The sequence below is a fragment of the Scyliorhinus torazame genome, chromosome 4 (genome assembly GCF_047496885.1).
Source record: "Scyliorhinus torazame isolate Kashiwa2021f chromosome 4, sScyTor2.1, whole genome shotgun sequence".
Lineage (NCBI taxonomy): Eukaryota > Metazoa > Chordata > Chondrichthyes > Carcharhiniformes > Scyliorhinidae > Scyliorhinus > Scyliorhinus torazame.
This window is the reverse complement of record NC_092710.1, coordinates 207,690,961-207,703,103: the sequence shown is the minus strand read 5'-3', so window position 1 is coordinate 207,703,103 and position 12,143 is coordinate 207,690,961. Positions and strand designations below refer to the sequence as shown.

Genomic DNA, 12,143 nt, shown 5'->3' with positions numbered 1-12,143 from the left:
AATTTGAATTTCATAAAAATCTAGAATTAAAAAGTCTAATGATGACAATGAAGCCATTGCAGGTTTCATTTGGTTCACTAATGTCCTTTACTCCTCATGTGACTCCAGAGCCACAGCAATGTGGTTGACCCTTAAGTGCCTCTAAAATGGCCTTGCAAACCACACACCTGAAGGGCAATTAGGAAAGGACAATAAATGCTGACCCAGCTCATAGCCCATGAATGAATATTAAAAAAAACTACTGAAGCTGCACAGTACTTTTCTGATGGTTCAAAAAAAAAAAAAAATACAAATTTCAAGGAATCCTGAACAAAAGTTGGAAAATCACTACTGCCATTAAACCATAGCTTATGGTCACGTTGTTTATGTGGAACACCAGGAATGATAGCCTTAACTATAACCATCTAGAGCACCAGGCATCTTCACTCTCTAATGCTTTGCCACAGAATAAAAAGCAATGAGGCAGATCTTCTCAATACTCTCAGCCTACCCTGAACTTCAAACAAAGATTTTGGAAGAGAAAATGTAGCATTTCTAGTTTAATCTACTCAAATATTTCCCACAAAAAAAAACAATTTCATGCTTCTACTTCTAAAACTAAAAGTCACAGTGCTAAATAAATAGCTTAAAGACAAATGTTGCAGGGCAGCACGGTGGCGCAGTGGGTTAGCCCTGCTGCCTCATGGCGCCGAGGTCAGAGGTTCAATCCCGGCCCTTGGTCATTGTCCATGTGGGGTTTGCACATTCTCCCCGTGCTTGCGTGGGTTTCGCCCCCACAACCCAAAGATGTGCCGGTTAGGTGGATTGGCCACGCTAAATTGCCCCTTAATTGGAAAAAATGAATTGGGTACTCAAAATTTTTTTTTAAAGACAAATGTTGCTCATATTTTAAATGAATGTTTGAAGTAGAAGTGCAAAAAATTAAAATGTAGCAGTTTGAAAGCAGCATGAAAAGCTCAAAATTCTGCATTAAAATCATTTAACGTCAATTTGCTCCCTTACATTATTGTAAAATTCACATCTTCTCATTCCACTTGCCAAGTACTGCTGAATCACTGCTGAAATATTTGAAACCCCACGAAGTGAATATATCAATAAGTTTACAAAAAATGAAACCAACCTGATCATGGTCAATGTCTGTATCCCCTGTGATAACAATACGTTTTTCAATTCTTGTTTCGGAAACGCCACCTTTAACAGTCTGAGGAAAAGAAAGAGTTAAGTCAGCCGCTGATGTTTTTTCATGATTACATTGGGCGCGAAGCCAGTGGAAAATGTGACGTCCGGTGGGGAAGATGGAAGAGAGGAAAGCGATGGGCCGAGAGGTGAAAGGGGCCGAGAGGGATGTGAGCGAATGGGGGGTGGCGGGGATGCAAGGGGCCCAGGGGTGAGAGGAGACGAGAGGTGAGAGGTGAGAGGAGCCAGAGGCGAGAGGGGCCAGAGGCGAGAGGGGCCAGAGGCGAGAGGGGCCAGAGGCGAGAGGGGCCAGAGGCGAGAGGGGCCAGAGGCGAGAGGGGCCAGAGGCGAGAGAGGCCAGAGGCGAGAGGGGCCAGAGGCGAGAGGGGCCAGAGGCGAGAGGGGCCAGAGGCGAGAGGGGCCAGAGGCGAGAGGGGCCAGAGGCGAGAGGGGCCAGAGGCGAGAGGGGCCAGAGGCGAGAGGGGCCAGAGGCGAGAGGGGCCAGAGGCGAGAGGGGCCAGAGGCGAGAGGGGCCAGAGGCGAGAGGGGCCAGAGGCGAGAGGGGCCAGAGGCGAGAGGAGCCAGAGGCGAGAGGAGCCAGAGGCGAGAGGAGCCAGAGGTGAGAGGAGCCAGGGAAGGGGAGGTAAGAATGAAAGAGACGGGGAGTCGGGGCATGCGTTAAAACAAATTGTTAACGAATTAGGCATTAGAATGCATTCTGGTGGTTCTCAACTGTTTTATTGCAATACTATAAAATGCACCACATACCCCAGTTTCAACTCACCCCTTCTGCATCCTCTCCCTGTCCAGAAGCAATCAACTAACAAGTAAAACCCAGCTCTCAAGTAGAATCTTGAATGGGCATGAGCTGCTCTTAACTCGCTCTATAAAGGAACACCTCTTATTGAGGTATATATATTACACACATCAAACACAACCATAAAAAGACAAGCAAATAAGAATGCAAATAATCAAAAAAAAAAAAAAAATATCTAACACCCCACCGTCCTGCTCTTCAATCTCCTTTTTACACATTTCCCCCCCCCCCCCCCTCCCCCCGCTGACATCTTAACAATTTTCAAAGAAGTCGATGAACGGCGGCGATCTCCGGACAAACCCCTGCACAGACCCACTCAAGGCAAATTTTATCTTCTCCAGCCTGAGGAACTCTGCCAGGTCACTCACCCACACCCCCGGTTTCTGCAGTCCCGAATCCCTCAAGCTTCGGACAGGCCCAAAACATGCGGACATGATTGCAGGCCCACCTGTGCACTGCCCATACCTATCCTCCACCACTTCTAAAAATCTACTCATCCTGGCCAGTCTGCCCCTCACCTACCCCTGTTTTTGACACCACCTTGTCCTGTAGCACCTGGGGCGGCAGATGGAGAAAGGTCAGCACCTGCTTCCTGACAAAACCAATCATCTGTAAATACCCATACCCGGTGGGCAACTCAAATCCCTCCACCAAACCCTCCAAGCTGCCACCAACGAATAGATCCCCAGAGTCAGAGGTTTGGGGTAGAGACAGGGAAGTGAAATTGAAGCCAACATCAGATCAGCCATCATCTTACTGAGCAGGCTTAAGAGGCCAAATGACTACTCCCACGTCTTGTGTTTCGTGATCTTCTGGCCTACCAGAAATCTTCACCACATTGTATTGAAATGTTTCTTTGTTGTGGGCGACAAAATAAAAGGGGCCCATTTCTTCAAAGAGTAAAAAGAAATGAAGCCTCTGTCAAAGTGATACGATAACTAATCAGTCCTCGAGGAAAATCAGCCATTTTTAAAAAAATGGATAGTGCTCTGAAAAATGACTCCCACCAGCATAGCATAATTCCTTATTTTGAACGCGGAAGTTAAAAGACTAGAAAATCAGTGAGTGCCATCAATAATTTTCAGCAGTGCACTTTGTTGGTAAGGTAAAGAAAATTTAACTTGTATTCAGTGGACAGTTTTAACGATAGCATGCAAACAAAACTATGCTCATTACATTATGCAGGCCACACAGTGATGTGATGGCCCATTACCTATTACACACCTTCGTAATCTGGGTTGTCATTGTTGTACAAATAGATTCAGAAGTTATAGTCTGAGCACTCATCAGTACACCAGGATCATTGTCTCCACTGCCATCACCCTTGAAATACAACAAAATGAGAAAGTCCACTTAATTTGGTCAGAAGTACTTCTAATATAATACTGTTGCATAAATAGAATATCCCACTAGATTAATAAATCAGTTGAATTAAAGTGCTATTTCAAAATAAAACTGCAATAGCTTACATAATATGTGGAGACTTTTGTTTAAGCATTACACCAAGGTGAATATGTTCACCTAATGCCTTGATGGAGCTAAACAATTACAGAAGTATTCAACTATCACTGTCTTCACACTATTAACATCTGATTGACTTCCTGAATATGGAATAAGTAAATAACACTTCAAATTGAGCTAATAATAGATGCAAATATTAATGGACCAAATGGTGCGCCCCTGATTTATCAAGGGGTTTTCAAAAGAAGCAGACAAGTCTCGGATAAACTGAATATCATTAAAATGTTTTTGACTATTTAAGCTCTGAAAACCAGAATGCTTCAAATGTCACTTACTTAACTGCACTGTTTGAAAGGGTTAAAACAGTACACTGACTTTGCTGTGGCTGGATACTTAGCTACGATGAAAAGCATATAACAGCATAGCATTCTGTATGAAATGCAGTCGAATTGATGTAACTTTATAGATACAGTGGGTAGGACAGGACACAAATCAAATTCTGAAACCCCACCTTGAACTGAGGGGAGATACATATGGGCAAAGATCTAACTGAGGCAATAAACTAGCAGCAAATCCAATATTGTATATCCGAACATTCATATAGTGGTGGCAAGAGTATTTCCAAAAGGAGAGTTTATCATTACCCAGATCTCTCTCTCAGCAAGTTAGGCAGAAATACAGGTGGCTAAAGGTCATCTATATTTGTTTCAGTGGAAAAGAATGAATATGAACCACACGGGGAAGAGAACCAATACTAGTGAGAAGTATTTACAGGAATTAATTAATATTTTATGCCAGGAATTTTAAAATAAATTTGCAAATTTTAAATTCTTAATCTTTCAAAAAGCTATAGGTAAACAAAATATGTTTTACAAGTTATGAGCGGCAGAAGGGACTTTTGGAAAAATAAAAGAATATAAAATTACTCATGTATAGACTAAATTTACATGGTGTACACATTTGCAATCCTCACTGAAAGGCAATGATGACATATCAAACTTCACCACTTATGTTCAGAAGAGAAGTCTACCTGGGCAGCTTCATATGTAATGGTTTTAGTCTCCGTTTGCACAATTGGAACTTCTTTTGTTGCAATTTCGGTCTTGTCAGGGTTCACTGCATCCGAGATCGTCACCATTTCTGTCTTCACCACAGGAGGCTATTAGTAAGAAACTTAAATAAGTAAAATCAGATATACATTGAGGATAAGCTGAAAAGAGATGTCAACTGAAAACCAATAGCAAGAAGAAAAAAATGAATAAATATAACAATGGAAAAAGTTCATATCATAAATGGGTTGATGACAAAATTCAAGATGCGTATTATTAAAACAGATAGCATGACATAAAACACAGGACACAAAATATTCAACTATTTTATATTTCAATAAAAAAATTGAAATCACAACAGAAGGTTAAGTGGCTGCCTAGACCTCCAGTGCAAGCAATGCAGCCAGAAACCAAGACTGAAGCAGGCAGAGGGTGGTTGATAACTATTTCTGTTCATTTTTGAAACTTGTTAAATCTAAGCAAATTGAAATTTCTCCATAACACCCAGGAAAGAGGCAGTGTGCACTGGAGACAATTCCTGCACACTAACATTTACTTCTGACCCAATTGCTGTGAACATTTACCTCCGAGCAACATATAACTTCTGGCACAGCATCACTATCAACATACGAAACATCTCCATTTAGCTTGGGTTTGGTGTCTTCTTGCTCTTGCATGTGCTTGGTTTCCTTCAGTTCTCCATTCCGCATTTCTTGCAAACTTTCTTCTGGGACATCCTGCATTTTACATACCACAACAGCAGGATGATGTCCTTTTTCCATTTCTGTTACCGACACCTTGGGCTCCATTCCTACTGTAGTCAATGTCTTAAATTCATTTTTTTCTCTCTTTACATTTTCTCCTTCCTTGGTCTGTGGGTGGTAGTCTGCCTCTTCCTCACTCTCACTATGGCTATCAGAGGACGAGGCATAACCCTCTTTTGCTGGCACCTCAGAGGGGAGCACAATTGCGCTGCTTTCAACAGCTCTTTCACGTTTTACTTTTGAATAGCTGGGTGCTCTCTTTACCTCTTCAATCACTACTGTTTCTTCTACTACAACCTCTGCCTGCTCCTCCATCTCGAATTTCTGTTTCTCATCTGAGCTCTACACAAGGAAATGAATGAAAAAAAAGGATGAGGCAAGAAACATGAAATAGGACCATGCAAACTTAAAATGATAATCATGGAAAACAAAATAAATGATGTTATAATGGCTATGCTCTGGTGGAATTATCTAATAAAGACCACCTTGGCAACATCTCCGGCTGCTGCTGGAAACCCCTCTGTTCTTGAAGCAAGATCCTGGAGAACAGGAAGCAGTCACAATAACATGAAATGAATATTCTTTACTACAGATTGTTGGGAAAAAAAATCAATTATGACGGATGAAATTGCTGCAACGTATCTCCCATTTATAAATATATAAAACACAAAATTATGGAAGTTTACTGTGGAATTATAAGAAACATGAAAGATGAGCAATTTAAAAATGTGGAAAATACAAGAGGATGTACAAATAATGACCAGGACAAAACAGAAAATTCATACTGTAGACATACGGTGATTTTTATAACTACCAATCAAATTCCATTGCAAAAGCACCTCAGACAACTGTTTGGAGCATATGAGAGAAACAGATTCAGCAGCAGCTTTTTCTTTCAACCCAGCACCCTCTGATGCCTGAGAAATAGCAGACGAGAAGGAGGCCATCAAGCCTGTTGAGAAGCTCTCTTTACTAAGTAAAAGCGATGTTATCTCCTCTTCTAAGCTCTATGCAGTTAGAAAATTGAGAATAAAGATTAAAATAACAAACAGTCGTAGAGGGAAAAAAGTGAGACAGAAGTTACACCATGTCATGTATCTATATATTTTGTCTGTAAATAACAAAATATGCCACGTCAAGCAGGTCTTGTACAGCATAAACATACAGTATATCTTAATATCCACAAACATTTCTAAACATAAAAGCAATCAGCTTCAAGGCAATATGCCTATTCTGTCTAAACTATATTTTCAAAATAACAAATCATCAACCCACATAATTGAATTTCAGCTATATAAACGAGTGGTGTTCTGCAACTACATGCCTTCGAATTCATAGAATTCCTATTGAATACTCGTATCTCTACAATATGGAATTTAACATATGCAATTTACCACATTTAATATCAATGTTCCCACAGGCGTGTAAGAAATTTTCCAGATTCCAAGCAAAATTATGAACATTTTGTAAAATAGCAAGTTTACAATTTTGCTAGGAATATGAAACTGAGAAAATCTTTAAATAAATTTATGCTGTGCTATATAGAGTGATTAAAATTATTTGCACCATGTGAGTACATTGTTATTCTAGAGAGCCTGTAAATAAATGTCAGGTAATAAAAATGATATAATTGGCCATAGCAACATCTTGATCAAGATCTAACCAAGACAACAAAACCATAGAAGTGGTAAAAGAGAATCAAAATCCATCATCTAAGAAAAAATTAAACAGAACTCAATTACCAGAAACAACAGAGAAGTTAAGGGCTGACGAAGCTGATTGACAGTTTTAAGATTTGCTTGTTGGCCCTGGCAAGGTGTTGGCAGAATATCCTTTCACCTCAGACACCTGAAGTTTGAATCCGACTCAAACTAATGGAATGAAGAATCCCTCTCTTGCTGGCTGTATATATCATACATACATTAAACAAACATCAGCTTCATCCCATAATTTAACACTGGCAATAGCAAAAAAAACCATAAGAATGGTCGGTGTGGACTAAGGAAATAGTGCAGAAGTGTGATAGAATAACTGATCCAGGACTGGGGCAAGGAGAGCGCACTTTGTTCTGCAGCTGTTTACTACTCCTGAATTAGCAGTTGCTGGATGCCATAATGAGTGATTCAAATAAGAATTGCTTGATCTCCAAGTACTAACATTCTTTGCCTTGAAGAGCATAAAATACTTTTCTGTTTTGGAAATGGAAACAAATATATAAACGATACACTAGCACAAGGTAACAGAAGAACAAGTCACAGGTTTCGACAAGAAACGGACACACATACAATTTTACGCAAGATTTGATAATGTGTTTTTTTTTAAAAAACACATGGAAATACATGCAACATAGAGCACCTAATTGGTCTGGAATTGCTGCTAGGGATGGAATTGGCAGGTTTCACCTAAACTGCACCTGACACTGCGTTAGTTTTGCCAAAATGAAACTGCGCCCAAGTTTCCGGCATTAATTAGCATAAGCCAAAACCTAAAATCTCTCGTGAAGCAACGTAATCAAGCTATACAATCGACTATAGATCTCTGCAAATGAGTCATTCTTTAACCAACCAAGGTAGCAGCAGGGGACAGGCTAAGCCGTTCCACTGACTGCTGGTGAGATGACTAACATAGAGTTCCTATGACCTGAAGTGCCATGCACCAAGAGAATCCTGGCACAATGTGAACCCCCAAACAAGCGCAATAGACAAGAACTCACCTTTCCAATTTGGGATGTGACCAGTTTGTGGGGGAGGGCTGGCTCAGGTAGAAAGTCTGTTGAATGAGCTTTTAAGGATTGCAGATATTTAAGCGTATTGAAATTATGGGTGCAACTTGCTTCTGTTTAAAATTCTGTTACCCTTTGAACTAATTGATTTGATTCCACCAGAGTATGTTGTCTGCATAGAAAGTATGCAAAAACTCCAGGTCCTATATATTACCTTATAAAAACCCTATCTTAAAATTAATTTTATACCAGTTGAAAATTCTCAATGACTGAAAATGCAAAACATCCACTGGATGGTTATAGTAAAGGTTCAAATCTTGATTTCATTTTGAACATCTTCACCAGTGAAGAAACTGTGCTTCCAATATAAGAAATGTCAGGAGACCGATAATGCTAAATGTAAACTCAACACTTTAAGGCACAATGCAAAGTTCCCAGATGGAAAGTTTGCAGATGAGTGGTTGGCGATTGAAGGCTACAATATTGTGCTCCATAATTATTCTAAATATGTTTCCAAATTAAGTTTAAAAATAAAAACATCAACATTGTTAAGAGTTGCTCATATGTGCTTACTCATAGTTATTGAAAGCAAAAGAGAATTTGAAATAATAATTTGGGTTACTAGATTGAATAATGCAATTATGTAATAGGATGAATAAATTAGAAATGATTGATAAATTGTCAATATCTTAATTTGTTAATACACTCAAACACAAAGATGCTTATCCAAATGAGCACTGTAACTATTTTTCTAATATGTATGAAAGCATTACAAACCACACAAACATCCATCAAGTTGGTTCAAGCCTTCAATTATAACCTAAGATTCTGCTACTGACACATACCCCTTCTGTTTGCAGTGATAAGGGTTTGGTCAATCGATTTTCCCATTCATTTGGACGTGGTTCAGGTGTGGATTCCATGAAACTGCGTTTTAGCTCGCTAATGCTAGCTTGATGTTTCAATAGATCCTCCTGGGTGTTATCAAGGTCCTAATTTCCGCACATGTACACAATTAGAATGAGACACAACAGATCCAATCTAAATTAGTCAAAAAATGAGCAATACACTGAAATGCCCAGGCTCACTGAAAACTGGTTCTTTATTGAATTCCGCAAGTAGCCTATTGGCTTGTTTATTTTTTGCAAACCTTAATTGTTGGAATTGACTTGCATAATCCCAGCTTATGCAATACGAGACATTACTTGCCTCCTGATACTAATCTTCCAATTGTAAAATTTAGACAGTGCCATAATTACATTGGTAACTTGGAACATTTATTATCTAATGTTATTTAAAATATTAATCTACTGAAACACGGATGATTCAAGTGCATCTTTGTTAGTTAAAGGGCAGTCATAACTGACTGTGAAATAGGCTTCTTGAACTTGCTGTAAATTCTAGACACTATGTTGAAAACACAACTGGTATAAGGTTTCATTTTTAAAAAGTAAATAATCAATTCTTTTTAAGATCTAAAATTAGATATTCAGTGAGACAAGGCATATGTAATTGCAACTTAGTGTGCAACCCGGAGTGGTCTGTTTGATTTTAGTACATATTATAAATATTATTTGGTGAAATCACAAGATTATATATAAACAGTCAATTAGCTCAGTTACTAGTCTGCAGTAATCCTGGTTAGTAAATGTGCTCATTCATCTTTAGGTAACTGAAGTAAAAAAAAAAAAATTTCTACCTGGTACACAGTTTATATTGCATGCTAATATTCCAAGCTAATCTACCACAGCGCGGGATTTGAAAACACAACTTGGGGAAGTGTAGCATGCATTCAAATGATTTTCATTCTCATGCATTGCATGCAAAATCCATGGTAACAGCCTGCTAGTGAAAGTTCAGTCAGCACAAAACATCAGCCCATCCGTGTACTGAGATTTTATACAAACCTCCAACATTAAATTGCTATGTCTGATATAAATATTTTCTCCTTCTATGCTCAATGACTTATTCTGTGAAATTGAGAGAAAGAAAAGGAAAGAAAATTCCAATAGAAAAATAAATAAAATCATATGGAACATGCAGGCACCAAAACAAATTGAAAATTAAACAAAATCATCAAAGAATGAAAAAAGTACACCATCACACCCACATGATATTTTAAAACATTCAAAGCTTCATAGTTGAAATGGGAAAAAATGTAAGTTGCATCAACCTTTTGCTGCTGCAGTGCTTCTTCTTCCTGCTCCAACTGAGTGCATCCAACAAATTGCAAAAGAAAATATTATTTCTTTGCTATTTTGAAAAACCAGTCAATAAGAAAATGGCAATGAGATGCAAATACATTTTTTCTAAACCTGTTTTTATATTTCATCTGCCTCTTTGCCAGGGAAATAGGGGCAAGCCAAGTGGTGACTGCTCCCCAACATTCCCATTGCTGGGGAAGTTTCCCCGCAGCATCTGGGAAGCAGATTGGCTGCCCGCTCCTCAGAGGCAGGCAGCCAATTTATATAGTTAACGCCCCAATTTTGGGTGATTTAGTGACCAAATAATCTACGTGGAGCAGGTTTTCCCTCTGCTCAGATGGTACTACTGGCTTTGCCCCTCTGAATTTGTTTTACTTACCTTATCGCCTCTACATGCACCTCTATTCTGAGGAGTCCTTAAAAGTCCTCAACATGCATTTTCCTGATGAGGTTGCAACTTCAGAGTTTCTGACCCTCAGATTGGCTGGCAGTATCAGGAGTCCACATGGTGCTCAGAGGCAGCCAACCAGGAAGCTGGCTATGGGAAGATTGTAACACTGGTCTCAAAGCCAGCAAAGTGCCAGCTTGGGACCCACATTTGGACCATACATCAGGGTCCTGACACCCATGGGAAAATCCAACCTTCTGGCTCAGAATTCTTTTATGTTTATACATTGTGTCTGTAAAGAAACGCAAGATCATAAGGAATAGCAGGAGTAGGCCTTCCACCTATTGAGCCTCTTGCAACATTCAATAAGATAATGGCTGATCTACTCGTGGCCTTTACTCCATTTTTCCACTTGTCACCCACAACTCTTGACTCACTTATAAATCAAAAACCTGTCTAATTCAGCCTTGAATATACTCAATGATCCAGTCTTAAATGCTCTCTGTGGAAGAGAATTCCAAAGACGATGCTCAGAAAAGAAATTCCACTTCATCTCAGTCTTAAATGGGAGACCTATTATTTTTAAATTGTGTCCCATAAACTCTGCTACCCTCTTGAGGAGAAACACACTCTCAGCATTTTCCTGCCAAACCCGCTCAGAGCCTTTATATGCTTCATTCAATATTAGTAACCATGAAACGGTCATCAATTGTTGCAAAAACCCATCTGTTTCACTCATGTCCTTCAGGGAAGGAAATCTGCCATCCTTACCCGATCTGGCCTACATGTGACTGCAGACCCACAGCAATGTGGCTGACTCTTGACTGGCCTCTGAAATGGCCTAGCGAGCCACTCAGTTCAAGGACAATTAGGCATGGGCAACAAATGATGGCTTTGCCAGCGACATCCACATCCCATGATATAAAGAGAAATAAGATCATTCCTCATTCTTCTAATCTCCAATGAGTTTCGGCACAAGCCGTTTAACCTTTCCTCAAAAGACAACCCCTGCACCCCAGAAATCAGCCTAGTGAACCTTCTCTGAACTGCTTCCAATTCGTAGATCCTGAATTAAGAAATAAGTCAAAAACTGTATATCAAAAACGTACAGTCTCTCAAATATCCTGCACAGTCAACAGTTGAAAGCGTTTCTCTTTGCCAAGTATTTGGTACCTACTTTTTGAGAGAAAATGAGGGTCAAGGGGATTCATTGTTGGAAAGTGATTGTTTGTTATGACACAGTTTTGCTCAGAGACAGGTATGGAACATCTAAACTATTTGTATCACGTCTTCGTTAGGAATAAGTGGGATCCTAGAAACCCATTTTGGTCAATCTGGTTGGTTCCACCTGATCAATCAGAAACTGTTGGAAGTTGGATGAAGAAGGAGAGGAGGGAGAGTGGGAAGTAGGAAATGGTTATAAAGTATGTAGCTATGATAGTCAACACAATCTTTTTGATTTTGAAGTGAAACAGTGCCATCTGCCTTGCAGCTGCTGCAAAGTCAGTTCCCAAAAAGTAAATAGTTGGAATAGATTTTGCACTAAACTTTCATTTTAAGCA

At 39.5% G+C, this 12,143-nt stretch overlaps 1 protein-coding gene across 32 annotated transcripts in view; it reads right to left on the bottom strand.

The window, feature by feature from the left end:
* The window catches only part of epb41l2 (erythrocyte membrane protein band 4.1 like 2), a 322,484-nt gene that overhangs the window by 22,235 nt on the left and 288,106 nt on the right, over positions 1-12,143 (bottom strand). For 8 of the 32 annotated variants that reach the window (XM_072499174.1, XM_072499167.1, XM_072499169.1 and 5 more), the window contains 9 exons: positions 10,163-10,198; positions 9,897-9,959; positions 8,835-8,981; positions 6,107-6,274; positions 5,753-5,806; positions 5,088-5,609; positions 4,485-4,613; positions 3,218-3,316; positions 1,121-1,201 (listed from right to left, as the gene is read on the bottom strand). In XM_072499174.1, coding sequence (XP_072355275.1) covers positions 1,121-1,201; positions 3,218-3,316; positions 4,485-4,613; positions 5,088-5,609; positions 5,753-5,806; positions 6,107-6,274; positions 8,835-8,981; positions 9,897-9,959; positions 10,163-10,198 — 1,299 coding nt within the window. The remainder of the gene's footprint in view (positions 1-1,120; positions 1,202-3,217; positions 3,317-4,484; positions 4,614-5,087; positions 5,610-5,752; positions 5,807-6,106; positions 6,275-8,834; positions 8,982-9,896; positions 9,960-10,162; positions 10,199-12,143) is intronic. The other 24 variants (XM_072499173.1, XM_072499188.1, XM_072499171.1 and 21 more) reach the window with 20 other exon arrangements.